Source organism: Channa argus, chromosome 9 (assembly GCF_033026475.1).
Source record: "Channa argus isolate prfri chromosome 9, Channa argus male v1.0, whole genome shotgun sequence".
Taxonomy (NCBI): Eukaryota; Metazoa; Chordata; class Actinopteri; order Anabantiformes; family Channidae; genus Channa; species Channa argus.
In genome coordinates this window covers 18,364,636-18,374,427 of record NC_090205.1, presented here as the reverse complement: position 1 = coordinate 18,374,427, position 9,792 = coordinate 18,364,636, and the positions used below count along the sequence as shown (strand labels likewise).

The 9,792-nt window shown below is 38.9% G+C and overlaps 1 protein-coding gene across 6 annotated transcripts in view; it reads right to left on the bottom strand.

Moving 5' to 3' along the window:
- Nucleotides 1-301: 301 nt before the first annotated feature.
- The window catches only part of LOC137132423 (dehydrogenase/reductase SDR family member on chromosome X-like), a 45,687-nt gene continuing 36,196 nt past the window's right edge, over nucleotides 302-9,792 (bottom strand). For 5 of the 6 annotated variants that reach the window (XM_067514822.1, XM_067514820.1, XM_067514819.1 and 2 more), the window contains 2 exons: nucleotides 8,549-8,756; nucleotides 302-5,296 (listed from right to left, as the gene is read on the bottom strand). In XM_067514822.1, the coding sequence (XP_067370923.1) occupies nucleotides 5,117-5,296; nucleotides 8,549-8,756 (388 nt within the window). In that variant the 3' untranslated portion in view covers nucleotides 302-5,116. The remainder of the gene's footprint in view (nucleotides 5,297-8,548; nucleotides 8,757-9,792) is intronic. The other variant, XR_010915118.1, reaches the window with a different exon arrangement.

The window sequence follows — 9,792 nt, the reverse complement described above, 5'->3', positions numbered from 1 at the left end:
CTTTCAGAAGGAAACAAAGCCCTGAAACATTCTTCTTCAAGAGCACATCTAGCCGTTGTTTCATATGTTTGCATAAGGATTTGGAATAAACTAAAAGGCCACTAATTGTATGTAATTATGTTTTTATCAGCTTGTTATAAGACCGACAACCACCACAGCATAGGAGCTGTAGTTTTTAGTCACTACTGGTGTGTGTGCTAATAAAATAGTCTTTATCTCTTATAGTAAAAACGGTTTACATTCTTTGTAGCAGCTGCTGTTATGGATGGAAATTCTCAGAAACCTATAAAAACCAGGAACATGCTGTGGTAAACTTGTATTTTTACAAAAACAATGGATGTTATTTCATATGTATTTTACAGTTGTGTCTTAGAAATAACAATCCTATTTGTGCCTCAAACTGTTAAATCGAGGACGCAATGTTTAAAAAGTGACCAATAAATTTAGGCATAAAGGTAGAGCTGTAAACTGGTCCTTCATGGTATGCAGGTGTTCCAACTGTCCTCAATAAGAAAAACACTGAACTTCCTTTACCCCGTGGAATCAAGAGGAAAAAATTCTTTTGAGGGAGATACTTTAGTACTAATCCGACCAAAACATTGACATGAAAAACTGAACTGATTTAATCCCAGTGACCTAGTAAATGCTTGTTTTTGTGCATGTGTGTATTTGTGTTTCACTGATGGATCTGAGAATATCTCAAAAGTTCAGACAGTGCTGGAGGCTTGCTGTCTCATGCCGAGCATCATCAGACTGACACTTTCTCACTCTCAGAGTCTAAAGGACAGAGGGCAAAAGTGGCACAATGATATGTTTATTGAGAGGCTTTGGATAATATAAAAGGTGGTGGCTGCTGGAATGTCACAACCATCGACAAAAAACATGGAGTTGAACTTCCTTATCTAGACACACTGACACATACTCACTCACACAGACACATTCCTCACCTCCACTTCCATCAGTTCAAAAGAATAGGAAAAAAAAACTTACAACGCACAGAACAAGACAGTATCACAGTTTCTACAGGCCAATTTCCACATGAAAAATTCACAGTTACACATATATGAGGGACATCTTTGTCATAGGCACAGCAAAAGCAATAAGATGTGTATCTCAACAACTAAATGATGATAAAAAATAAAACCTTCTGCTCTTTCTTTTCACAAATCCTCAGGGGTCCAGATGGACTGAATGTTTACACTGGATTTAGGTGGGAACATCCAGTATTTGAAACCTGCAGGGGCACCAGCGAAAGGTCGCACTTGCACTAAAGGAGAAAATGGTATATAGGTCTATGTATTAAAGGTGAAAAGGCAGAAAAATGTCATGGCATTTGTCTTCTCTAAGTTGGTCCTGGTCCACCAGAGTAACGACTCAGTTCATCTGGTAACCCCTGTATACATCTTTACATTATCTCTTCCTATACATATGCACATTTAGGATTTGCAGGACTTGGGACAAGAACATTTAATATAAATGCAATCCCAGGTCAGTCAGGACAATGGCTATTAGAGCATATTCAGTCTACATTGAGCGCCACTGGCCCTTTTCCAGTGGGGACAACACTTTGAAATGATCATTTACAAGTCACATACAAACAATTATCACACTTGAGCTGTTTTGCTCTTCTTCTATATTTGCAATTCAAGTTGAAAAAGTTCACTGTGTTGTCTTGTGTAGGATGCTTCAGGAGTACGCTAAATATATAACAAGGTAATCATTGATAATTTAGCAGCCCTCTCTGCACACTGACACATCAAAAACACAGAGACAGACCCTCACAATCCTCCTGACCTTGTCTTTGGAAAACCTTGTGCTCAGATACAGAAGACAGTCAGTGATGTTCTTCCTTTTAGGTTTTAAAACATCTACTGTGGCATCTGGACTATAAAAAACACAGTAGATCCTTGACAGGATGTAGCCCACCCCATAGCCTTATACTTGTTAAATGAGTGATGCTGAGCTGTTGTTTTCATTTTTGTGAAGGGAAACAAGTGCATTTGTTTCACTGGGACACAGTTTGGATGTTTGCCATTGTTATTTAGTCTTTACCTTACAGTTGCCTCAGGGAACCAGACGGTCAAACAAGGAAGCACTGAGGCAATAATCTGCTTGTTTCCAAGCGGTTGACAACACTGAAGAGAAGAAGAATACTTAAAAACTGAGGAGTATTGCTGGCATTTGGAGTCAATTCCCACACACCTGCTGCAATGGAAAAAACATCATGTTAAAAACAAGCATTTGCATTACATTTAGATTTGAAATTGTATTTTCGATTATGCAGATGTTTGTGATATGCAGCTGGATTTTTGAAAGAATTTAACTTAGCATAAAATCAGCTTCATTCAAAGGGGTTAACCATGCAGGTGAAGGTTTTTCAGTTCAAGCACTGAAATATGGCCGAATCTTTGACCAAAGAGCCAACCAGTACCAAGGTAAGTTGTGATCTGTTTTCTTGGAGTTGGTGCATTCATGGTTCTATCAGGTAATATCGGGATCAAACTTGTGTGTTGGATATCATTTTTCACAAGCTCCTGAAAACCAATATAAAATAATTCAACCTAAATTTAAGTATTTAATGTTATATTGTTTCACAGTATTTATAAAACACCCAGTACCAAAGGCTTTAAACTGTCAGGTGATGTGACCGCTCATATCTGTCCCACATGATGTGAACGCAGCATTTGTCTAAACATTTATCCCCAGAGTCTGCATTTTGTCAAACCGAGGCCTGCCTTTTTTCAAAAATTCATACAACTAAGAACCGCTACAATTTGTTTGCCCAGAATCTACACGTCACAACCCAGCCTGTGTATCTCACAGTCTATTATATCTTTGTTGGTTGCTTAATGGAGCATTCAGGTAACCTTCGTGAGCCGGTAAATTCACATGATCATGTCATATTTACCAGGTCCATGCATCAAAGAAAGCTATCACTGGTAATTGTATGAAATGGACCAGATCAAGAATAGGCTGTATATAAAGGAAGCCAGACATGAATTTCCCGATTTGCAGCATGTACTAAGTTAATCACAGGACATTACAAATAAATGATAGCAAAATGAATAACTTGGTCCATTATTTGCCTGCTGCTGACAGTTTCAATGCTTGCACTAAATTATGATGAAGGTTTGATGACAACATCTCGTCATCGACATATTTGACTTAACGTACATATAGGAGGGCTGAAATTTAACAGAAAAGCTGGTATATTTTATTACTTTTATGCTTTCAAGCGGGTTTTCATTTTTTTCCGATTCTGAATACCTGGCTCTGTGCTAATGACTGAATTAACTACTGTAGTGATACAATGCTTCACATATTGCAGATAACAAATGGCTGATGCTCAGTGGCAGTATTCAAAGCAATGATATACTGTACAGATACTGCAGTGGGACGGCATTTGCTGAATGTGTTTTAGCCAAAACCTGTTAATTTGAGATAAAAATGTTCATCTTCAGAGCTGAAATGGTTAATCACAGTAAGATGGTATTATGGTGTAGTGTGTGTGTGTGTGTGTGTGTGTGTGTGTGTGTGTGTGTGTGTGTGTGTGTGTGAGTATTTTCCTGCGTCATAGGCAGACGTGTTTGCTTGCTGTGTGCTTGTTTAGATAAGCCTATGCCTGGATGTACTGCTTCCAATGATTCTGGATGAGTGTGTGTAGCAGCTCAGCAGATGGAGTTTGATTTCCCACCACTGGGAAATTCAAATCCCAAAATGCACTGGGAGCAGCGCCAAATGAGGAAACAGCAGCAGCAACAATGAGGAACCAATCACTGCTTGAATACTAAAAAAGAAAAAAGTGCTTTCTCTCTCTGCCATTGCTTTCACTGTTCCTCCAGGATGAACCATTGTCGTGCTATCCATCAACATGAATTGGGTCTATAGCATGAGTTAATTTTCAACTCATATGCATAACACACACACACATACACAGGTATCACAGGCACAGTAAAAACAATTAATACAGATCACAAAGGAAAACCGGCAAAAATTGAAGAGAAAGCTCATTCCCCATTCTTCACTTTTTGTTTCTGAAAATCCTAGTTTCAAAAATAACAAAAGCAAGAAAATTCCCCAGAATTAAACCAAGGTCTCTCACTCTCATCTCTATAGAGGGAATTATTCCAAATTTAGGCCTTGTTTTATTCAAGACTGCTTCCTTTTTCAGCGGCCCACCCCATCACTCCATAAAAACATCTCTTGGTGAATGCTGCGTGGTGAAGAGAGAGGAGTTGATGTTTTCACAGCACCTTCATGTGAACAGCAGAGTTTACTTTTTTTTTTTTTAAATATAACTTTAAACCAGCAGTTCGCACAACATTTCAATAATAACTAGTAAAAGCACAAGACTGTACCTAAATAAATAAATGCTCCCAGTAAAATTGGTGGGATGTCAAGATGATCTGAATACTCATTGTGATGTGTCAAAGCAAACACAGCGAGGCAGGTTCAGAAAAATCAGATCATTGTCATGGTGCATGAATGTGTGTGACTGTGTTCTAAGGTTTGATTGAAATGGTTTTGCAGCCAATATACTACAACAAAATTTATCTTCTCTGCGGATCTATTTAGGTGCACAACAAGCATTTTAACCCCTTTTCCGTATGGTAAAGCCTCTGAAACAGCATTGAGTTATTGTGCACGCTTAAACTCTTTACTGAAAACCAGACATTAAGGCAAAGTGGGGCACATGTCATTGCAGGTTTTTGAGTAAAACAACATGGAACAATTTTTATGATCAAAGAATAAACCAGAGATTAATGAAAACTGATTACAACATCTGCCTAGTATGTATGAGAGCAAAATTAGTATAACCTTAGAATGTGTATAATTTTGTATGCTCACAGTGAAAAACAAATTGTCTTCCATTTCGTGTAGCCCTTCTTTGACGGGTCCAGAGCAGAAGGATTTTCACTTCCCAAGTAACCAATCACAGTCCAGCGGTGAATTGTTAGATTGTCAACATAAATCGCTACAAACCCCTTGATATGAGGTATGGATTGAGAGAAAAAAGACTGGAGATTCGAAAAATTAGCTGGTTGGCCCAAGTTAAGGGTCTGCATCTGATATTTTCTTCAGGCATTAGTCCTGTTGGTCATCTTTTACTTGCGTGCTACTGCAGTCCCAGTAACTGCAGGCTGGTCTCCCATAGGCTCAGCTGCAGCTGAGGGTCAAAGGTTGGTGGTGTTGTCATCTCCTTGCACCCATTGGCCCAATAGCCTCCTTCACACTCTCCCTCCAGGGCTGGTGACAGAGCAGCATATAGCACAGTGGCAGCACCCTCTGCAGGAGTCTGAGGAATATATAAAAACAGATGCAAACAAACACATTTACATTGCATTCAGAACATTTTCAAATCCATTTCATTTTTGTCACTTTATTTTGTTATTTTGCAGTTTTTTAATTCTATTTTTTCCCTACATTTTTATCTACAGTCAGTATCCTATAATGACAATGTGAAAACTGAACTTTACAAATGTCTAAATTTATTAACAAGGAAAAATAGAAATATCACATTGGCCTAAGAATTCCGACCATTTCTATTAATCATTGATGAGATGTTTCTACACCTTGACTGGAGTCCAAGTGTGGTAGATTAAGTTGATTAGACATGATTTGTAAGGGCACACACCTCTCTATAGAAGGCCTCACAGCTGACAGTGCATACTCAGGGACAGGATTATTTCAAGGCACACATCTGGGGAAGACTACAAAAATTTCTGAAGGTTCCCAAGAGCACAGTGGCCTCCATAATTATTAAATAGAAGAACTTTGGTACAACTAGGATTACTCCAAGAGCTGGTTGCCCAGCCAAACTAAGCAATCATGGGTGAAGGGCATTATTAAGAGAGGTGACCAAGAACCCAAGGGTAAAGAAAGCATTAAGGTGAAGGACTCTCAGACTGTGAAAACAAGATTCTCTGTTCAGGTTAAACGGCTGCAATTCTAAATGTTATGTCTGGAGGAAACCATGCCTACAGTGAAGCATCGTGGTGGCAGTATCATGCTGTAGGAGTGTTGTTCAGCAGCAGGGACTGGGAGACTGGTCAGAGTTGAGAAAAAGCTGAATGGAGACAAGTGCAGAGATATCCTCATTGAAAGTCAGGACCTCAAAGGGGTACGTTCCAACATTACAAGGATTGGCTAAGTGACAACTCTGTGAATGTCCCCCTGTCAATGTTGGATGCTCCCGATCCAACCTCACTGAGCTTAAGAGGATTTGCAGACGAAGAATGGCAGAAAATCCCCGAATCCAGGTGTGCAAAGCTTTTTGCATCATACCCAAAAAGACTCAGGGCTGTTATTTCTACCAAAGGTGTTTTAACAATGTACAGCGTAATGGTTCTGTATACTTACAGAATGTATGTGATATTTCAGTTTTTTTCTTTTTAATATATTTTTTTTATTTCAGTTTTCTCTGTCAACATGAGAAAATGAGAAAAATAATAATTTGAAAGATTTTAGTATTAGGCTGCGACATAATAAAACTGAAAAAGGTGAAAAAGGGTCTTGAATACTTTCTGAACGCACAGTACATCAGAATCTAAATGAAAACAATAGTCGCATACTAAAAATAAATGAAAGCATAAGAAATAACTTTAGTGACAGCATTTAGTGACAGCAACAAGTTATCGCTGCAAAAAACAAAAATTTGTGTGTGTGTGTGTTTGCTTATGAATGCCAGAGGAGGGCTGATGTCACTGTATGTTAGTGTCAGAGAAAAGAAGGCTCAGGATGCATGCTTGTGTGTGTGTCTGCATGCATAAATGTGCATGAGTGTCAGTGTTAATGGATTAGAACAATGATCTCTGTGTCAGGCGCAGACCAGAAGCAGGTTTCAGAACAGCGAGGGGATCACATCCTGCGAGCATCAACAGTACACTTGTATGCTTGTGTGAAATAGTATGTGTGTATGTGTGTGCTGTAATAAAGTACTACCAAGCATGAATTTTAATTCTTCTTCTGAATGAATTATTGTTTCCCTTGTAGGTTTAAATGTTTTAGTATGTGTGACAATATAGGCGAAAACAGGCTGAAGTTTACTTTTGCCTGTATCTCCATTTTACAGTTGCTATACACAATTTATTTTGCTGTCACTGCTGTTCATAAATGGAGTTACAGCTTAAAAAAATGCTGAACAATTTTTTTAAAGAAATACAAACTTGTGTCCTTAGAGACATGTGTTGGCTTTGCTAGTCAATAAGCTGGAGTAATGGTGGTCGCAACAGTTGAAGATGACAAAACAACAAAAACATCATGTATCCTTCCTGATATGGAAATGTCAGACATCCAAGCTCATCTCTCTTTCGCTTGCCTTTCTGGGCCTTTCTGCAATTACTATATTTGGGTGTTACTTTTATTGTTGCATATTTGCTCCAAGTGTTATTCCTTACAAGGTTTACAGTATGTGAAAAGAGAGAAGCTTTTCTGTGATGTTTTTCTTCATTAATACGGCACACATGGCCCTAGTTATTACAGAGCACAAAATAGTTTTAATGAACCGATTTTTGATCCGTATTTTATCTTAAGTTGATGCACAGAGAAAAAAAAGTATTCAAATTTTCCAGAACACTGAAAAAAAATCTATATTTAATTTTACTTTTGCCATATTGCCCAACGCTACTTTAAGGATTCTCTATATTTGAGAGCATTTATTCTTTTCTAAATTCTGAGCAGTCATCCTGTCCATGCTGCTGAGAAGCACCGCCATGGGCAATCTCCAAAGGCCAGATTCACAACATGTTAATAGGATGACCATCTTTCCTCCAGGTTCTCCCATCTCTGCAGAAGACTACTAAGACTCTGTTACGACCATGACACATCAAGGTGATGTCAAAGAAGTAGGACCCATGATGAGCAACTGCTGTGTCAGCTCAGGTTGCTGTCTGGGCTGACAAGTGGCACTTGGACACACCGCAAAGACATCAAAGACGCGTTTGTTTTGTAATAAATAAACTCTCTATTTCACTTTATCATCTAGCCTTTGGCTTTGAATGCACCAACATATTATGACTTCAGTTGAAAAGGTATTTTAACAGGCGGTAGTTTCGATGTTTGTGTGTGCTGGGGTGTGTGTGTTAATGACTGTGAGGCAGAACCATCCCAAAGGTTGTGCTCTGAGGCAAATGCTGGAGACAATTGCACTTTCAGTCTCAAACACATACTCATGTCTCCTTCCATTAAGTCCCAGGAACATTAACAGCAGCCTGCAGCCAGTGCCTTAAGATGTGCAAGAAATGTTTTAAAATATAACACAGAGTGATGTCTTGAATTTTAGTAGCATTTCCAATTTTAGCAATGTGGATAGACTGTGAACCTGCTTGAGTGTGTTTCCTTTTGTATAATAAAATCCAGAGCAATGTACAGTACACAGTCTAGTTTGTACTTTTAGGCCACTGTGGTACACTGTTCAAAATGTAACTTTAGTGTAGTTCCTTTCCAGAAAAGCAGGCTTTGTAGATGTTTATATATAAGAGTAAATAAAACCTATTGATTTCTGCCCTAATATGTGAATAAGCAGATGAAAGTCAGAATGGTGTTTTACCTTGAAAAGCAGGTGAGCCATCGGGCTCTGTGCCAGACGGAGTGGTGTCCAGAGGTGGTGGTACAGAGCAGTATCAACCATCCCAGGATCAACAGCAAAAGAACTCACTGGGAAACCTCCAGACTGCAGGTCCTGGTGGAGGTGGGAGCTAAACAACAGTTGGGCCAACTTACTATGACAATAAGCTGCATGGGCTGAATAACACTGACTGAAAAAGATGAAAGTAAAAAATAATATTAGATAGACAAGATAAAGTGTACGTTTTTCAGTTTTGTTCAGATCATTCTAATCAACTGTTGCAACAGATACATTTCCTGCTAAACAACAATTTCTTCTTTTCTTGGAAATTTAAAAGGAGCTCCATAAACCCCAAGGTGACCCTTGCCAGGCTGTTTGCAATACAAGTAAAAGTAATAACGACTTAGACCTGAAGAAAGAGAAATTCCAAAGTACATCATTTAATAGATTAGATTTGGGCGGCTATAGCTCATTTGGTAAAGGCAGTTGCTTACGGACCACAGGGTGAGTGGTTCAATCCCCAGCCCTGGCTATATGTCGAAGTGTCCCTGGGCAAGACACTGAACCCCCTATCCCCCCTCCCCAGCGATGCAGTGCCGATCCAAGCCCGGTAGAAATTGGGGAGGGTTGCGTCAGGAAGGGCATCCGGCGTAAAAACTGTGCCAAATCAACATGCGGACAATGATCCGCTGTGGCGACCCTGAACTCACGGGATAAGCCGAAAGTAGAGTAGTAGATCATTTAATAGATAGGAGCAGTATCTGCACTTTTAACATTAGTCTGAATTTAACACTCATAGTGTATTAAAGGAAACATGATGTCTTTACAAAGTTCTTGCCTTGTATTGACTTAGAATTTTATGTCTCTGTGTGTTTGTCAATGCCTAAATTGAGGATTTACAGCTCATTTTATAGTTCATTTAGAATGACAACTTAATCATCAATGTAACAGAAATCCCTTTAGAATGAGGCAAGAATCCTTTCTAAATAATAAGCATAAAGGAACTATTTCAAAATCACAAAGTCCTGACAACTGGATGGCAGTAGAATCCCAGGGAGGGTCTGGTTTGTTTTGACCTCACTGTGGCCATGCAGTAAGCTCAGTACATTTTATGAACTTGGGTATTACAGACTACCTCAGAATTTATAACATATACACTGCTATGTGTCTTAGCTGACCCCTAAAAAAACAACAACATCCCAGTTAAGATGTTTAGGCTGCTAATA